Source organism: Eptesicus fuscus, chromosome 15 (assembly GCF_027574615.1).
Source record: "Eptesicus fuscus isolate TK198812 chromosome 15, DD_ASM_mEF_20220401, whole genome shotgun sequence".
Taxonomy (NCBI): domain Eukaryota; kingdom Metazoa; phylum Chordata; class Mammalia; order Chiroptera; family Vespertilionidae; genus Eptesicus; species Eptesicus fuscus.
In genome coordinates, this window is record NC_072487.1 from 69,541,768 (window position 1) to 69,560,963 (window position 19,196).

The 19,196-nt window shown below is 58.7% G+C and overlaps 1 protein-coding gene across 1 annotated transcript in view; it reads right to left on the reverse strand.

Annotated features, from left to right (window-relative positions):
• Positions 1–19,196, reverse strand: part of COL27A1 (collagen type XXVII alpha 1 chain) — a 124,788-nt gene that overhangs the window by 50,067 nt on the left and 55,525 nt on the right. The window contains exons 15-24 of the mRNA XM_008155255.3: positions 14,831–14,884; positions 14,136–14,180; positions 10,863–10,916; positions 9,583–9,636; positions 8,944–8,997; positions 6,239–6,292; positions 6,085–6,138; positions 4,435–4,479; positions 3,209–3,262; positions 1,495–1,539 (exon numbers count right to left, since the gene is read on the reverse strand). Of these exons, the coding sequence (XP_008153477.2) occupies positions 1,495–1,539; positions 3,209–3,262; positions 4,435–4,479; positions 6,085–6,138; positions 6,239–6,292; positions 8,944–8,997; positions 9,583–9,636; positions 10,863–10,916; positions 14,136–14,180; positions 14,831–14,884 (513 nt within the window). The remainder of the gene's footprint in view (positions 1–1,494; positions 1,540–3,208; positions 3,263–4,434; positions 4,480–6,084; positions 6,139–6,238; positions 6,293–8,943; positions 8,998–9,582; positions 9,637–10,862; positions 10,917–14,135; positions 14,181–14,830; positions 14,885–19,196) is intronic.

Sequence of the window (19,196 nt, forward strand, 5' to 3'; positions counted from 1 at the left end):
TGACTCTGGGGAGGCTGAAACGGTCACAGACATCGACATGTCATATTACCGCAGACGCTTCAAGATGTATCTTCAAGTCTTGTCACCCCTTCGAAATTGAGGTCATTATTAGACCTGATGCTAGATCTCGCTATTAATAAAGAAGCATAGCTATGAGTAGGTCACATTTGGGCATGTTTTCATAACTGTCGTTGGGTAGAACCGATTTCCCTTGTAATCCTTTGCCTTGAATTTTCTGCATTTAAACCTTCTACTCTGAGCAGGGGCCTATGACCGTCACCAGCCTGCTAAACGGGTCCGAGGCACAAAGAACACTGACATTCTAGGGTTCTGAGCATCTATTTCCCGAGGGCCCTACCATCAGCATAACTATGAAATTAAATTTGCTGATCGGATTGCCTTTTTTTTTCTTCCCCTAATCAGGAAATACATCCAGGCCGCAGCAGCCCTTCCAAACTCCCGGGCTTCCCGCAGAATGCGCTCAAATGACACTGGAAGCGTTTCAAAAAGCCCAGTCCTCCCCCTGCTCCAATCCCCGCTCCCCCCCCCCCCAACAGATGTTGCATGAGGGAGCCCGTGGTGCCCGCCTCTCACGCCATCCATCGATGGTGCTCGGTGGAGACAGATTCTTCTGGGCCCCCACATCATTCCTCCTTACAGGGTGTGGGGGACGGGTCCTTCCTTAAAGGAGTGGAGGGGACTGCTCCCTCCCCCCCGGTCCGCTCACCCAGCACTCAGAGCCGCGTCTCTCCATCCCACGCCCGGGTGGCTCCGACTCCTGAGGCAGCGACAGCCGCCCTGGCCTCCCCACAGTGTGCGGCGGACAGAGGGACAGAGGCGAGCAGACTCATGGGATAGATCCACCCGGGCTATGTCATCGCTCCCACCGCAGAAACCCAACTGGTACCAGAGGGAGCCCGGTCGAGACCTCAGAGGGCAGGACTTTGGCTCACAGACGGATGTGGCTCATTGCAATCCCGGGCCCGAGACCTTGATAGTGAATGAAGGCCGTGGTCCTCGAACCTCCTTCTTCAGACCTTGCTTGGCCTGGCTTCCCAACTAGCCAGAGCCCCTGGTTTGAATTTCGCTTGCTCTAGGATTTAGGGGTGCCTGACCAAGAGCCCCTGGCAAGTGGCTACGCTTCTCTGGTCATCTGTAAGTCGAGTGCAGGCAGCAACTGTGGAAGGGCTCTTCCAGGTTTACTGTTCCGGGAGCCAGGTCACGTCACCCCTTCGGGCGAATGCCCCAGAGACACCCGCAGAGGCAGGCCGTGGGGAACGGCCATTGTGACTGTGACTCACGGCTCTCTCAGTCAGACGCCCCCTCCCCGAGAATCAGCGTCCGTGTCAATGAAAGAGGGAGACGAGCGAACCCACCTCTGCAGCTGGGAAGGGACTGAATGTGGGGGTGCATGTGGAGTGCTTCCCTAAGGGCTTGGCACAGCCTAAGTGCTCAATACAGAGCCGTTCTGCTCAGAGACCAGGGCGGACTTACCTGCTCACCCACGGGCCCCGGCCGTCCAGGGTTGCCCGGCTCCCCCTGCGAAGAAACAGAGGAGGATCACTTGGGACGAGCGGCGGGAGTCCAGGCCTCCTGAGAGCACTCCCCCGCCCCCGCCCCCTGGCCCGCCTTAGTCCCTGTCGGTGGGGATGGACGGGCAGCCTCGTCACCAGAGCCTGGCCTTGGAGACTCCAAACAAATGGCAGGGACAAAGGGACACTGGGACAGACGCTGTGGCCCTGGAGATGACCCGAGTCACCCGTGTCCTCTGCGTGGCCCTTCATCAGCCCATTGCGTTTTGTGGGGGTGGAAACTGAAGCGCGGGGAGGTGAGCTGCTGGAGGTCGTACAGCCAGCAGGAGGCAGGGCTAGAGCTGGGACGTAAGTCTGACTGATTGAAACCCCCACTCCGCCGGCACCAGGCCACCTCACGGCAGGACGAGAATGGTCTAGGAGCCAGGGCCCCTGGGTCCTAGACGCCGACCCCACTGAGCTCTGCCTCCAGCTCCTGGGTGACCTTGGTGAGTCTCGTCTCTGCTCTGGCTCAGCCTCCTCAGCTAAAAACGAAGGAGATCGGACTCATTTATCTCCAAGGCTGTTGCTAGCTCTCCAGCTTGGAGGTCTCTCACAGCCTCATCTGTCAGCTCGACCCCATGCCCGGGTGGCTCCGACTCCTTAGGCAGCGGCAGCCGCCCTGGCCTCCCCACAGTGTGCGGCGGACAGAGGGACAGAGGCGAGCAGACTCATGGGATAAATCCACCCGGGCTATGGCATCGCTCCCACCGCAGAAACCCAACTGGTACCAGAGGGAGCCCGGTCGAGACCTCAGAGGGCAGGACTTTGGCTCACAGACGGAGGTGGCTCATTGCAATCCCGGGCCCAGCCTCATCCTCCCCCGGCTCCTCCCTCAGACCTCAGCCCGTGACACCAGAGGGGCCAGGCGGACATGTGGGCCATTTCCCCCCCGGGGGGAGAGGACAAGGGGAGAGAATGTGGACAACCTGCCTGCCCCCCGCCCCGGCCCCCGCTCTGCGCTAATCCTCCGCAAATGTGCCCAGCTGTACACGTGGCCCCACAGTCCCTGTCCCTGACGGCTAGGACGACCCAGCCCCAAGGGGAGTCCCTGGAAAGCCGTGGAGTGAGGCTGCCCCTCTGCTGAGTGGGGGTCATCACTGTCCTACCCAGGCTAGTTCTTTCTTCATAACTTAAAAGAAAACCATAAACAAATGTATTACACATTTATTGCACATGTGGGGACACACAGGGGCCCAGGGGAGGAGGAGGAGGAAATCTAGAATCCCAGCGCCCGGAGATAACCTGCCCACAGGCCAGCCTCTGCTCTGAGTACCCAGGAGCACGGTGCCCCCGGCCCCTGCCACGGGCTCAGACCGTAAGGCGCCGATTCATACCTGCCTCCCACCACCACACCCACAGGCACTTCCTGTGAGTAGAATCCCACCACTCCGTCCGTGGTGGCTGCGCTGTGTCCCATTACTCGAGCATCCCACGGCAGGGCATTCAGATGATGTCCCTTTCCTTGGATTACCATGGTAATGGGGACTATTCCCCACCCCCATCCCCACGTCACAACTGGCCATGGAGTCCAGGGCTCGCCCTGGGTCTTCGTATGTTGACTTCCTCTCTCTCCTCTCCTCCCCAGGCGTTTCCCCCTCCCGTTCCTCAGCCTCGTCACTTCCAAGTCCGCTCACCTTCAAGCCATCAGGGCCGGGCCTCCCAGGAAACCCTTTCCTGCCAGGCTGACCCTGCAACAGAAAGAGATGAATGACAGGAGCCTGGTGGGGCAGCACGGCTGGTCCCAGGACCTGGCACAGGGCAGGGCCACGGTGCCCGGCGTGGGGGCCGGGATGCAGAGCCCCATGTCAGCGGGCTGTTCGGGGGGGGGGGGGGAGGGACGCAGGGAAGGTCTGCAGCTGTGTGACCTTGGGAGAGTCCCCCTTCCCTGGCTGACCTAGCTCATAAACGAGGAGATGACACCTGCTTCAAGGAGGGAGGAAAGAGAGGGGACTGAACGGGAGATAAAGGGCCCTGCAGGGGGATGGGTCCTGCCAGGGTGGTCTGGAGGCGCCTGCGGGTCCCTGAGACCCTCTCGGCGATCCATGTGGTCAAACTGTTTTCATAACAGGACTAAGATGTCACCTGCCTGTGTCGCTCGCGCTCTCACGAGTGTCAGCGGCGGTTTCCAGAGGCTACGTGGCATGTGGGATGGTCAGCAGATTGAATGCAAAGATGCTAAAGATAGTAAAACGATGCCACTCTTTCCATGAGATTATTTTGATTTGGAAAAATGTAGCTATTTTTTGTTAAACTAGTATTTCTGTGGACATGAAGTGGGTTCATTATTAATTTTAAATGGAGCAATACATTTCAAATCTCTCAGGTTTGATGGCCAATATTGCTAATGTAACCCGCAGAAAGAAAAGCACTTTGGGTCCTTCACAGAGTTTAAGAGTGTCAAGGGGTCCTAGACCAAAGCATTTGTGAACTGCTGATTGATCAATGCAGGGATTGGGGGGGGGGGGGGACAAGCACCTTCCGGAAGGCCGCTGTGAGCAGTGGCGAGGACAGAGGATGCAGGGTTAGGTTCGAGGCAGGGCATCCGCTTCCTGGCTGTGAGACGCTAAACCCCTCAGTCTCTGAGCCTCCCCGGCCTCCGGTGAAACCAAGAAAAATGGTTGGTGCCTCCCTCATGGGAGACTCGAATGAGAAAATGGGCGAAAAGCACCGGCACCCAGCAGGTGGGCGAGGACGGAGGTCAGGGTCCCGCCTCTTGTTTCTCTCCTTTAAGGTCTGTCCTAGTCCCCCCTCTGGCTGGCCCAGGCCCCCACCCATGACTTCTCTCGGATCGCTACCCGAATGTTGCCCAACTGTGCATAGCAGGCTCAGCGCCAACAAAATCTCCGCCAGCAACACTCACCTCCAAGCCAGGGGCGCCAGGTGGTCCCATGGGTCCCTCATCTCCCTGGGGTCGGGAGGCAAGAGAGAGGGAAAAGGAGAACGTTAATCCAGGGGGGCTCTTGGGAAACCTGTCCTATAAGAAGGGAAAGAGGTGGACAGAAGAGAGTCCTTCTGGACCAAGAGAAACGGCCCACCCAGGCGCCCTGCCTGGCCGACCCCGGGCGGGGGCACCACCGGTCATGGCCTAGAGGCCGGGTCACGGGGACTTCCTCGTGGATGGGGCCCTCGCTGTCCTCTGCTGTGATCGCCTGGGTACAGGGCCGTGCGGGGTAGGAAAGTGAAACCCCATCCTGTGCTGTGGGAGCAGAGCCCCGACTGCAGCTCAGAGCTATGGGCTCTATTCTGAGCTCTGCCATTTACTTGCTGGCGGCAGACCTTAGCCTCACGGTGCCTCAGTTTCCCCATCTGTAAAATGGTGCATCATCCCAAAGTATAACGACTGGCTTAAATTACGTTCCTGGAGGACAGCGATGATCTTTTATGCTTTCGTGAAGCCACCCCCAACATTGCTCTGGATGGGGGTGCACAGTGTCTCATGGATGTGAACGGAAGGAGGGAGGAGGCCACGAGAGGAACTGCATGAGTAGATGAGTGAATCGATGAAGAGTGAGCAAGTGGCAGGCATATCCAGGGGTTTCTTGAGCAGTAACGTGAGTGTAGATGGAAGCACATGGCGGGGGGCCATTTTTCTCTTCTCTACCCATCCCCGCTTCCCACTTGTGGCCTGTGGAGACTCTCCAGGCCTTCCCGCAGGCACAGGCAGCCTCCAAACCCATCCCTCTGGCCTGCCAGGCCTGACCAAGGGTCCCTCTTTAGAGCTCCCCCCCCTCCCTGCCCCGTCCCAATTCCAGGAAAGCAGCCTCATGTGGTGGCTCCCAAAGCCAGCGCTGGGACCCGCCAGACCCAGGGCCCGCTGGATGCCTGCCTGTGGGCGCGCTGCGTCTGGCCTCCTGCACCCCTACCAGGGCCGTGTCCCGGGGTCCTCGGGCAAAAGGTGGGGCCTGCCTGAGTGTGCACAGCGTCCAGCTGGTGCTCCAATGGACTTACAGTGACCTTGTCGATCCCCTTCATCACGTGTGAGTCAATAGCAGATCTCTGCCACTTACTAGCTGTGCTAGTCACGCGCTTCTCCGAGGACGCCCCAGGCGGCTCCCCGGAGCCGGAAGTCAGCAGCATAGGGTCTATGTCATGGTACCCATGGGCTTTGGGCGCCAGCAGACCTGGCTTTGAATCCCAGCCCTGCCTGCCACTAACCACAGGACCGGGCAGTCTCTTCACTCCTGTGAGTCATAAGGCCTCACGTGTAAGATGGAGCCAACAATTCCTACCCTCCCATATCAATGCCCAAGAAACTGTGCCACCTTGAGCAGGCGCAGTGGCAGTGGCTCCGAGGAAGAAACCCCAGGGCAGGTGGGTGCAGGGGGGTGCAGCGGAGTGAGGGAGCGGCCCACCGGGCAGGCCAGGGCAGAGAAGGCACCTGGACAGGCCGCAGAGCAGGGCTGTCAGGAATGAGCTGAAGGGTGCGCCCAAGGCCTGCAGGACACAGGACAGAGTGGGCCAGGGGTTGGGGAGGATGGACAATGGCAGGGGCAGGGCCAGATGGTCTTACCTCGGGCCCCAGCTGCCCAGGGGGTCCTGGCAGGCCTCGAGCTCCAGGCTTCCCCTGTGAGAAGAGAACAAAAAGAGGTCACTGAGGTGGCACCTCCATCCCCATCACAGAACTATCAGCTTCCTCAGCGGAGCTGCCCGCGGCAGGGACTCACCTTCACACCTTCTGGGCCATTGTCCCCAGGGGGGCCGATGTCTCCGGGGAATCCCTGGGGAGAGGCAGAGAGCAGGGGTCACCCATGGGGACTGTGAAGAGACGTGCTAAGAGCATAGGTCCTGGGGGTGCCGACCTGGGTTTCCAGCCCACCCTGTGCGGGCGTGACCGGGGCCGCGCAGTTCACTGCCCTGATTTTGATTCTACAGCAGGGATGGCGGTACCAGCCCTACGCCTCAGAGGGTTGCTGAGAAAAGGAAATGGAACAATGCAGGAATGTTCGCAGCACAGGAACAAGCACACACAGGGTGTCTACCCCAGAATTTCTCAAGTCCTGAGCCTGAATGAGCCGGGGCCCAGAGCCAGCCCGCTCCTGCTCTGAGAAGTGTCATCTCTGACTGCAGGGATCCTGCAGGTGTGAGTATGCTCTGGGGTTGCTGTGACTTTCAACAGCTTGAAAGGCACTGATCTAATTGCTCTTGGCTCCTCCCACTACATCCTGGCCAGGCGTGTCAGACTCCCACACCCACAATGGGGGCTCACTGCTCCCAGAGCAGTCTTTCCAGAGGGATGACTGGGCAGTGGAAGTTTCTCTCTGACGTGGAGCAGGATCCCCTCCTTTCCGCCTCCTTTGTTTCAGGTGTCATACCTCTGTTAATTCAGCTCAGGACCCCATTCACTTCCGGGGCAGCCTCCCTCCTCCCTCACTTTCCTGCCAGCTAGAAACCAAAGAAAGCCTTTTTCATATGAATCCCTGCAGCCAAAGTGCCTCCTTCCCATCTTGCCTTCATAAGGTGGCTTTTCTTTTCCTCCTTCCTTTGATGTTTTGGCAATTCCTGTTAAATTGCAGCTCAAACATCCTATCACCCTTGTCGCCGGCCAAGGCAAGAATGGTCTTGAATGTGGAGCTCACATAGGTAGCTGAAGCCCCATGTTGTTTTTTTCCTTCAAAATGAGGGGCTCAATCCTTTGCCACCAACTCCACGCACTGTGTGACCAGGCCAGTTCCTGAGCCGCTCTGGGCCTCAGCTTCCTAATCTGCAAAATGGTGACCATTAACTCCCGCCCGACAGGTCTGAGCCCTGAAGGGAGGAATGTAAGCAAGGCTTCGCTCAGCGCCTGCTGCCTGGTAAGACCTCAATACAAATCTGCATCCAAAAGGACGTGGGGTCCAGACTCCTAGGAAAACAAGTCTGCCTGAGGTGGGCCGTCTCCAGGGAGAACTTGGCCGTGGGGACACAGACCAGGTTCCGGTCCCCACATGGATCGGGCCCACTAACGAGTGAAAGAGACCACTGATGGGGGCTGGGGAGCTGCAGCTCCCGCTATGGTCCCTGGGAGGCGCCGACAGGCTCATCAGCTTCTGTCTTCGGCGGAGCAGAGCCATCTTCTGAGTCAGACAATCCAAACAGAACCCAACGCCGGAGAGACAGACCCCGGCGGCTTCCAGGGCCCCGTGAGGGAGCCAAGGTAGACCTTCCTTGCTGCAGAAGCAGGGCCACTGAGGAGGTCCCCGCCCTGCGCTGGGCCTCCCTGTCCTCCTGTGGAGCCCGGTGGTAGGAATGCCTCCCCGCACGTCGTGGTGGCGCATCAACAAGTTCTCACCCCAGAGATGCCACACAGCCTCCTGGCACGAGGTGGAGCCTAGTGACTGCGAGGGAGCTCGCTTTCCACCCGCACTGGCCGGGCTGCGGGGAAAACCAGGGCTCGCGGAAGAGTCTTTTTCCACCGTGACCAGGGGAAGGAATCAGGGCCACGAAGGGAGGCCAACTCCATTTGTCTAAAGATAGGACGGTGTCACGGCCAAAGTCAAAACAGTGGAAAGTCAGAACTTGTAGCTTTCAGGAAACACTCCCTCATCCATCCGGCGTTTCTGGGAGTGGTCTTTGGAAGGGTCTGGGGAAGCCGGCAGAGCCAGACTTTTGTCTCTGAGACCTGGCGGAGGAGCTAGCCCAGGGCCGGGGAGTCGAGGGCGGGTGGGACTCCGGCCGGGGTTGGTGGAGACCAGCAGAGGACTTGGGTGCTGTTGATCCTGAACAGACAACGGCTCTGGCACTGCTCACCCTGCTCTCCAGAGCGAGTCCCCAAAGTAGAGAGAGGGGGGCAAGCGGAGCTCACCCAGCGGCCTCACTCCATCTCATGAGGAATGTCTAGCATACCTATGCTAATTCTCACAGGGATCGGAGGGACACTCTCTCTCGGGGTTCTGCTTCCAGGACTGGAATTATTATGTTAATAGCTAAACCATCCTGCATTGTTTCTCATTCTCCACTCAAATGCCAGAATTTTATAGTGGCTTCTCACTCGTCAGACCAGATCCGGGAGTGCTGAGCCCTGAACTTGTGCAGGGGGGCTGTGAGTGGCTGGAAAGGTCCCAGGGAGCAGATGGGAGAGAATGTGTAGAGCTCCTATTAAAGGTATAGGCACCAGAGCTCAGAGGACGCTCCTGGTATTTTTCCCGAAAACTGTAAAGGTAGCCACAAAGCTAGGGAGGGTCCCCGAGGCCAGCTTCTGTCCCACTTGCCACTGACCGAGGAGGGCAGAGGCGGAAAAGATCGCCTACCTCGGAATTTCTATCCTCAGCCCCATCTCGCATTTGCTGTGTGACCTCAGACAAGTATCTCCCTACCTCTGGGCTTTTGGTTTACCAAGGACAATATCCAGTCCCACTTGCAGTCAGATAGAGAGAAATAGGGCATCACATACCTCAGGCCCAGGGGGCCCAGGAAACCCGAGGGATCCTTTATCTCCAACTTTGCCCTGTGGAAGAGAAGAGATTATGGGGGGGGGGCAGGCAGGGGTAAGTGAGGGCTCACCTTTCCTGACCCCTTGTGTTATCCCCCTGGCTGCGGGCGGTTGGAAAGCTCAGGGGTATACAAATGAAATCTGCCTAGATAACTAGAAGGAGCTATTACTGTTCAAACCCCGCCCTCCTACACTTACTAGCCGTGGGATCCAGGGCAAGTCATTTCACCTTGTGAAACCTCAGTTTACCCATCTGTAAAATGGGAGCAAGAATAATTCTATAACCCCTGGGGTTATTAGAAGTATCTGACACTCAGTGATATTCAATAAATAAATGACACCTACTGCTATTATTAATTATGTTACTACTATTGACAAGATATCTGAAGCCCAAGATGCTTGCCAGTGACTGAGGCCTATCTATGACGCTGGGTAAGTTCCTACCCTCTGGGCCTCAGTGTCCTCATCTGTGAAGTGGGAGAATCTCCATTCCTGCTTTGCCCTGCTCATCACCCAGGGCTGCGGCAGGAGGAAGTGAGGTCCTGGGTGACCTTTTGGAGGGTGTGAGGTTTGGGGGGTCTCAGAATAGAAGGTACTTACCAGAGGCCCTGGCTTCCCCCGTGCACCTGGGAACCCTGGCAATCCCTGGCTCCCCTGGAAAAGACCCAGAGCAGGCTGGGGTCAGTGAGGACCAGAAACAGCCAGATGAACAGCTGCCGGGCCCTCCTGGCCAGGCTGAGGCCGGGAGAACAGCCGCCTTTGAGGAAGATGGGCTTTGCCCTCACGGTCCCTGCTTGCAGGGAAATGTACTAGCTCTGCACCCCTGAGGGTGGGGCCCCAGGCATGCAAAGGTGGGACAGCAGCCCGTCCTCAGCAGGCTTCCTGGACCTCGGGACCCTGGGGCTCCAGCAGGGAAGTCTGAGGACTGGAGCCCAGCAGGAGAAGCAGCCAGGCCTGCGTGTCTGGCAACCCAGAGACATCCAGGCTGGGTCAGGATAGGCCAGCCAGGAGAGGGAGAGCTGGCCAACATCTGGGCCTCATTGAGTGACAGGGTGAGGTCCAGATGCGGCCACATGGTACGGGACACAGGCAAAGAGGAGCTGGCCTGGGCAGGCCGCCTCAGTCCATCAGTTAGAAGGCCAGTTACTCACTCACTCACTCACTCACTCACTCACTCACACATGCCCTCAGTGTCCACTCTTCTGGGCAGGAGCCTGGGCCCAGCTGTGCCGGGGCAGCCTGGGGACATACTGGCTGCCAGGGGGCCGAGCACACGTCCCATCAACCAGGGGAGAAAGGCACTGCCGTGGATGAGGAGCAGACAGGCTGCTCAGGCCAATGAGAAAATGAAGCGGCCACACCCCCAGCAGATGGAGAGAATGGCATCGGAGCAGGTCCTGAGGGAGGGGGCAGTGTTGGGCGAGCAGAGGCCGGGCAGAGGGTGTGCGAGGCGAGGCAGCAGTGTGTGCAAAGCCTAGAGAGGCAGTGGGCAGGTCAGTGGGACCGAGCACAGGGCTGTAAGGATGAGGGATATGCAAGTGTCAGGGGGCCCACGCACTGGGGTCCTGGGTGCCAGGGCGGGGGGAGCCAGGCCTTCACTCTGGGAGCAATAGGGAGCCATGGAGAGTTTGTGAGCACAGTGAGGCAGACAGGGTGGGGGGGGGGAGAGGCAGGGGCGGGGATCATTCAGGAGGCCTGTAAAGTCCAGGGAAGAGATGCTGAGGGTGGGTGAGGGCAGGGAATACAGGGCTGTTTGGAAGGAAATGATCTCGAGGTAGGTCCTGGGCTGTGATGGGCCCTGGGGCAGGAAGAAGGAAGAGAGCAGGATTGCAGGGCTGGGGGAAAAAGGGGGGAGGGGGGTGAGAATCTGCTGCAATTACCTTGTCTCCTTGGAATCCGGCATCTCCTGACACACCTGGAACCCCTTGTTCGCCCTAAATACACACCAGCAAAGAAGGTTACGATGGAGACCACAGTGGGTTCTGGAAGCCTCCCCCACCTGCAGCCCCCTGGCAAGGTACAGCTTTGCCGAGACTGTTCCCAAAGTCCACCTGACCAGCAGCAGCCTTGTTAGAGGAAAAGGCAGGCCCCCCGCTTGCGGGGCGGGGGGAAGGCAGGTCCTGGGGGGGACCCAGCCGGCCTAGTTGCAGACCTGCCTGGGGTTGCTCGGATGGCCGAAAACTCTCTCCGTGGGAGCTAAACTGCCCAATGCCGCCTGGCCTTCCCCGCAGAACTGACACCTGCAGGTGCAAGGGACCGTTTCTGCACCCTTGGGCCTCTTCATCAACGGACGTCACACAGCGGCGAGCGCAGCGGGTACCATGGTGCCCGCTGCGTGGTTTCCGAGTGCTGGCATCTGTTGCTCCAGACTCCTCGCCGCGAGGCTGGGAGCTGTCTCTTCTTCCTTCTGTGGAAGTTTCTACGCCAGGAACCAGCTTCCGTCTACTTCTAATTAGCTGCTTCAGACCGGCCTCCCCGGCGGAGAAACCAGCGCGCCGGGCTGGGGAAAGACCATTTGTAGAGTCAACCGGTCTCCAGTTAGGTCTGCGTGCTTCTTTTCTAAGACAGCATGGGGCATGGGCGAGGTGACACTGATTCTGGCTGTGGGCGTCTCTTCTGCTCGCTCCCTGTGTTCAGCCACGTCCTGGGAAACGAGCTCTCCAGGAACCCCATCAGGAGATGTCTCCTTAGAGCCGGAGCCACCTCGCACGGCCCTCACCCTTTCTGGCTCTCCGTGGCGGTGGGCATTCCCAACGGTGCGCTGGCCCCCGGGCTCAGGAACCATGCCCAGCCTGGGAGCAGGTGGGAGAATGGAGAGGCTCAGAGAACCCATGCCATGCAGCGAGGGCTGTGACCTCCAGCAGAACTTCCTTGGTAGAACAAAAGCCAGAATTGAAAACAAACCAAAAAAAATTTTTTTTTTTAAATTTAGCTTTAGTTTTTCCAACTTGGAAAACCCTGTAGAGCATCCCAGAGTCGTAGGAACCAAGGAACATTTTTTTCTTTAATATCCAAAGGAGGCGTGAGGGGGGTCACAGCATATTTTCAAAGGCCACCTAAGAAATCAGGACAATGGATTTGGAGAAAGCTGGACCTGGAGCGGGAGTCTTGGATCCAGAGAGTGCCTCCACGCAGGCGGACGGAGCCAAGTGGTTGTAAGTGGGACGGAGGCCAGGCTGGATCATGGAAAATCTAATATTCCAGGCAGGACGACCACGGAACATGAGGCGATGGCTCCACCACCCCCGGGAAGGGCCAGGGTGGCGGGTGCGGGGGAAGAGGGGCTGATCATAACCCGCTTCTCCCAACGTGAAAGCCCCTCCCCAGCCAAGGGGGCAGAAAAGAGACTTCTTTGTCTTTTCTTCTCCTCCATCTTTTTTTTAACCCTAAAGATTTATTTAACTGTCCTGAACACGATAGGCAGAAAAATAATTCCTTCCTCCTCTTCTTTCCCCAGAGCTTTCACATCTCCAGACGTCTCGGGCACCGGCAGTCAGCAGGCCAGCCGAGTTGTACGTAACACGTGTATTTCCATGTTCCTGAAGAAACAGTGAGCCGGCGGCCAGCGCTGCCTATAAAAAGCTTACTGCCCACATTCCCATCTCCCCCAGGCTGCTCAGGTCTCCAACCTCAGGGCAAACAGGTAGCTGTACAGAAAGCTCCCCCATCTCCAGGAGGAGGGCCGTGGGGGAGGGAGGGTCAGCAGGCAGCAGGGCAGTGTCAGAGGGTGGAGCTGGGGGTGCAGCTGGAGGCTTGGGTATGGCAGTGGGGAACAGAGGAGGAGGAGGAGGAAACAGATGGAGAAAAGGCTGGGGTTAGCATCACACGCCTGGTGACCTATAAGTGGGGGCTGGGAGGGACGCTGCTAAGACAATCTGGGTATGCCCATTACAGCTCGGCAGTTCCGATTTCCTAGGAGTCCAGGGGCCCACTAGACCATCGAGTGCCCTTCGGCAAATCTCTTCTCTTTGGATCTGCTCTCCCTGCTGTGAAATGCAGGCGCCGGAGGAGGTGGCCTCTGAGGCCCGCGCGCCCGCTGTGTCCTTCTGACCTCAGTCGTGCTCCTGGTTCAGGTGTCTGGGGGCAGGTGCCTGGGTTTGAATCCTGACACTACTTACCAGCTGCGTGGCCTCAGGCAAGCTTCCTGTCTCACGGGGTGGGGGGTGGGGGAGTGGGTTTGGAGGATGGATGGGTTAATGCCCACAGAGCACCCAGATGGCGCCCCGCACTGGTCCCTGTTCCTGTTTCCTAGGTGTAGGAGGAGAGGCCATCTGCAGACAGGTACAGAAGGAGCCTGGCCTCTCTCCCCCACTCAGGCTCCTAGGACCACGTATGCTGCCGGAAGCCCTCCCACGCTCCCTTCGGAGTGCCTGGCTGGTCAAGGGACTGGTAGGGGGAGGAGGGAGGCAGATGGCCACAGGGCAGAGCAGAGCAGCCCCCAGGTCCCTGTCACTCAGGTCCTGCATGACCCAGGCCAGGTCCTGTCCACCTGGGCCCTGGGGACCCATCTACCCACTCCCAGCTCTGCCTGGACACAGGGGAGATGGTGAGAGCTCGGCGGCAGGGCTGTGCAAAGGACAAGTGACAAGGGTGGCGCCCCCGTGGCAACTGGGGAAAGGCGGGGCAGGGGCTCAGGGGCCCATCCCGGTTTTTCGGTTGTGTTTTCAGACCATGTGGGCTCTGGGACGGGTTCCCAGTTCCAATCGGACAGTTTCAGTAAATTTGTTTCTTCCTGTGCCTGGAGAGGTCTGGACCCCACGTCATACCTGCGCTGGGACCCATCATCGCGGCAACACTCCTCCTCTCTATCCCCCACCCCCACCCTCTTCGTTCCATGGCTTTGGCCTCAAAGCCGGACCCTGGCCTCAGCTTTGCACTCTGAATCCAGACACCTGCCTTGCTTTCTCCCCGCCCGTGCCTCAACAGTCCTCCACGCTCTATCTGCCAAGGTCTGCATGTCCCCAGAACCACATGTCTGAGCCCCACCCAGAGTTACAAGGGAGAAGCTGGGGAGCACAGAATTAGGCGGGGGGGGCGCAGAGGGGTGGCAGGAGGAGTGCAGGGGAGTGGACCTGGCGAGGTCAGCAGCAGCCGAGGCGGAGGGGGGTCGCATGCAGATAAAACACAGTGCAATAAGGGAGTATTCAGATCACCTTATCACCTTTCAGTCCGGGCTCCCCCACGTTTCCCATCAGCCCCTGCAAGACAAAGGCGGGGGTCGGGCTTGAGGGCGGCTCAAAGCCACTGGCGTCAGGAGCCCTGGCTTATACCAGGGACTTGCTGTCGCTCGGTTTTCTCATCTGTAAAAGGGGCGATGGCCCCAGCTCCTACAGCAATGGTGTGGTCTGAGGGAGCATGAGAAGGGGCGGAGGGCTCAGGAACCACCGCACTGGAGCGGTCCAGGGGGAAGGGGTGCTGACGGGGAGGGATGGCTCCACGGGCCGTGTCACACACACTGGCAACGGGGTCGCCCCTAACATGCTCCACCAGCGTTGGCCCATCTCTCTCCTGCACGCTCGCCCCCCTCAGGAGGTATGAGGCTCTGTGGTTTGCCATTATAGCTCCTGTGTCCCCGGGGATGTCCCCACTGGACGTTCAGTGTCCTGAGGTCTGGAAGCAGATCAGACTCATGCTCAGCTCCAGGACTGCTGTCCAAGAAAGACGTCTGGCATGAGGGACCTACAGATAACCTGCTGTCTGCACACACACATCCCCCCCGCCCCCCGCCCAGCACCCATGGCCTCCCCGTCCCCCAGCTTCACGTCAGGGCACCCTCCCTTTCAGGCTGAAATGGGTCAGGGGGTGCCTGGATGGGCCGAGGCCTGGGATAGGGAATGGCCCTGTTTACCTTCATGCCTTTAGGTCCTGGGTAGCCAATCGGACCCAATGTTCCCATGTCACCCTGGGGAGAGAAAGAGAAGAGGATGCTGTGAGAGGTGCCCCCAGGAGGCTGGCCTGGGCTCCCCAGGTCCCCGGGGCTCGGTTTCCAAGGATGCGGGCCCGCTGGGCTGCTCTCAGAGGGAAGAAAGCTGCTCTTCGGTCTGTTTGTGTCGTGAAGTCACTGCTGGAATACATCTTACACAGGCCTGTTCCCAACGCATTTCTTGCTTGCTGCCCCTCCCCCACCACTTCTTTCCATTTCGCTTTAGATGTCAGACCTTTCTCTCCCCTATTAGATTCTCTGCATCCCTTACGATGGGCCTCCATCTACATAAATAGTTGTGAAATGGGGACCGGGATCCTTCTCCTTGAGCCAGCTGCCCGAAGGGTCAAGTCCACAAACAGGGGCTTCGATTCCTCTGGCGTAGTGAGGGGAGGTGCGTCCTGTTTCCCAGAATCTCGCCGGGCCATCTCCTTGGGAGGGCAGCCGGAAGGCGTGGGGCTGTCGATCTCAGACACCCCAGAGTTGAAGACAAGACCCAGGAGAACCCTAAGATCCTGGGCCCCAGGCTGGAGACCCCGCTGCAGATCGGATGGGACTATCCCCAGTGGGAACAGCCAAGTCCCTAGACCCTGGAGAGCTGGGAGGCAGCGCCTCCGTATAAGCTGGAGACCACCTGGTCTCATCTCTCCTCTGCTGCCCACTCATTGATTGGGGGGTGGGGGGAAGGGGGACTAACCATTCTGTGCCTCCGTTTCCTCCCGCAACAAATGGGGATATGTACCTCCAGGCGTTGTTTCGAAGAGTTATGGACTTCCATGTCTGGTGGCATTTTTGGTTGTCACAACCAAAGGGGGGCTACTGGCCTCCAGTGGGTGGAGGCGGGGTGTGTGTGTGTGTGTGTGTGTGTGTGTGTGTGTGTCCGCGTGCGTGCGTGTGCTAAATATTCTACACCGTACAGGCCAGCCCCACAACAAGAATTGTCTGGCGAGAAACCATGGTTCATGGAGTGACTGTATTTTCTCTAAACAGGCCCATCATTCTCTCAAATCTCCTCACTTCCCATCCAGCCTTGTCACTACCTGTCAGCCAACCACAGCCATAATATTAAGCCCACACCACCACAGAAAGGGAGCCCCTAGAAATACCCTCTTCTCCCCCTTTTCTGTGTCTGTGACAGATCTAAACGTCTGGCTGCTGCGTGAGCCAATCAATGTCTGACCTCTCCGGGCCTCAGTGTCCCCCATCCCTGGGCCAGGAGGACCACAGGTTGCCCCAGGGCGCCAGGCTGCCTGGAGACGTCTCGGAGAGGGAGGCCGGGCAGAGAATGAGAAATCCCATTCCTGCCTGGCCCCTGCAGCGGAGCACCCCGAGGGGAGAGGAAGGGAGGTGCAGAGCCACAGCCTGGGCACGGCCTGGCTGAGGCCATGCTGATTCTCAATCGCCACCCGAGACCCCTCCTCCGAATGACTTAGATGAGCTGAGGCAGATGCTGTGGTCCTGCTTGCTGTGTGATCTTGGGCCAAACACCTTCCCTCTCTGGACCTCAAGACCCTCACCTGATTGGGTCAAACCAGGCCTTCGAGGGGAGCCTTTGCGAAGAAAGCCTGCTTTCAGTTCCCATCTGGAATTCTTGTTGTTGAGGGAGCGGGCGTCAGTGTCACGGGGGTCATAGTAACACACGCGGCACCGGTGGCTAGGCCCTGTGCTCAACACCTAACTGTCTCAGTTCAATTATTCCTCACTCCAGCCCTTAAAGACCCCTCTGCCACAGGCCCCACTACACAGAGGAGGAAACTGAGGCCCTGAGAGGTCAGGGCTTGAGCAAATCAGAGAGGGGCCGAGCGGGGATCTATGCCCGGCAGTCCGTCTCCAGGGCGGCTAGGCAATTCTGAAGTACCCTTTGGGGAAGGGGGAGTGAAGCCCGGATCCCTGGCCAAAGGCACTTGGGCAGGCCACTCTGGCTTCTCCGGCTCTCTGATCCTGGCTGGAGGAAGAGAGGGGTGGCCCGCCCCACGTTCCCCGTGCTGCACAAATAAACAGCGGGCTCTGCTGGCACGCTGGCTCCGACGCGGCCCCGGGCGGGCACAGGGCCAACGGCAGCTCCAGGAACACAGGCTCCTTCTTCCCCGCTCCAGGCTGAAAGTGGCCCGTTGTGAGGGGACCGGGTTCAGCACAGGCCTGAGTGACGCCCATGTGGGCCCACGGGAGCCACCGCAGCACCGCCCTGCAGGCCTCCCCAAAGGGGTCTGTGTGTGGTGGGGCGGGGCCCAGCGTGGGCATCCACCCCCGGGGGCAAGGAGTCACGGAAACTCGACTCTGGCTGCAGGGGACGTGGCGGGGAGGTGGCGCTCACTTAGGGCAGGTCTTCCTCGTGTGGACGGGAGCCCCATGCTGGGATATCAACGCATTTGGGGGAGGAACAGAGAAGACCACTTCCCCTCCAGTACAGCCTGAAGAACGCCCGTCTGCTGTGTGCTAGACACCCTCACGGGCAGCCTGGCCGAGCAACACACAATGTCGTGTCCCCACAGGAAAGAACAATGAGTAATACCCTTAATTTGGATCCTGTTTCCACTTTGCCTAAGCTCCCAGACATGGCTTTACACACTTTGCCCTCATCTCGCTGGCTCCCACCAAGAGCACAGCCAACCACATCTGCAACCACTTACAGAGCTCCTACTGTGTGCCAGACTCCACGCTCGACACTTCCAGTCTCATCGGATCCTCGTTAGCAAGCGCTTACGCTGTGCCAGGAACCCCGGTGAGGGCAGCTCACAGTAACCCCAGGAGGTCAGCACCCCTCTCAGTCCCACTCCACTTCACAGAGGAGAAAACCGAGGCTCTGAGGGAGGTGAAGCAACTTGCACAAGGACTAAGCCAGGAGTAGGGGGCAGAGGCCGAACCGGAACCCAGGTCTGTCTGTCTGCCCCACGGGCCATGCTCACTAGCCCTCGATTGACTGTTCACTCCATGCAGGACCAAGGATGCCTTTCTCATCGCCATCGCCCTTAAGTGACAGGGCCTGGGGACAGGCTTCAGATGCAGAAACAGGCACGAGTTCCGCTCCCCCCGAAGTACGCCGTGGGGTTTGCCAGGGACCCCTGAAGACACAACCCAGGGTGCTTCCGATGCCCGCCCTTCATGGTGAGGCGCTGGCCGGGCCTCCCTCCCTCACACGCCTCACCTGTCTGCCCTGCTGTCTCTCTAGCTGTGACACCCTCGGCCACTGTTTCCTATACCGTGTGCTCACACTGTGAACACCCACTTTGTCCTTCCGGGTGACCAGACTCCGGAGGCAGGTCAGGCCCCTGCTGTCTGGTCTCAGAACCTCACGTGGCTTTCACTCCAAGCCAATTCCACGCTGATGGCCATCGATGTGTGTGCCTATGTGGCCACCACTCCCCCCTCCTCCCCTCCCCCCCGCCCCCGTGCCCCAAAGGAGCCACTAAAAGCAGCCTAGTGAATAGATGAAAAAACAAACAAACAAACAAACAAAAAAACCTTCAAACTCTTATTTACAAAACCCCTAGGGAAAAAATCTTGCAGCAGCGTTTCCTGGAACTGCCTTAAAGGCGACAAGGCCTCTTTTCCAGAAACGCTGATTGAGGGCCCCCAGCTTGGGGACAGGGACCTGGGGCTGTGGCCAGTCCTGGCTCCTGGGTGACCTTCAAAGGCACCATTTCTCACCCAGAACAGCCCCGGGCACGCCCAGTGCATGCTCTGACACCTCCGCTGTCCCCACTCAGCACAGAAGTCGTGTGGAGCTGGCCGTGGGGTGTAATGTGAGGAGCATGAGCTGTGCACACAGGCCCAGGTCCCGCCTCTCGGCTGTGTGACCTTGGGCAGGGGCTCCAGCCTCTCTGAGCCCCGGCTTCCTTACCTGTGCAATGGTAATCCCACTCCCTACCCTCAGAGACTTGCTGTGATGATTAAGTACTTGGCGCAGGGTTTGGCAAATATCAGTGATTGGGGTTCCTGGCCTCACTTTATAGACAATGAAACAAACCCCAATGATGGGTTAGTGACAGATTATGGTGGTCTTGTCTACTATCCCCCACATTCTGGGTTTGGGCCAGATCACATATGCTTTGGGCCTCATTAAATGGAGGAGCCAACATCCCTTCTGTGTCACTCAGAATGCAAAAGACGGGAATCTTCTTTGCTGGGCAGATTCTGGAACCAGGCACATTTTTCTTGAGGCCCAGCCAAAAGGTTTCAATTACTCAAAGGAGGCTGTTTCGAGGCAGTCTCACCTCAGAGGCCGCAGGGGGCCACAAGGGCCTGGGCTGCAAGTCCCTAGTGGTGACCCCGGGCCCCAGCCTCCCCATCC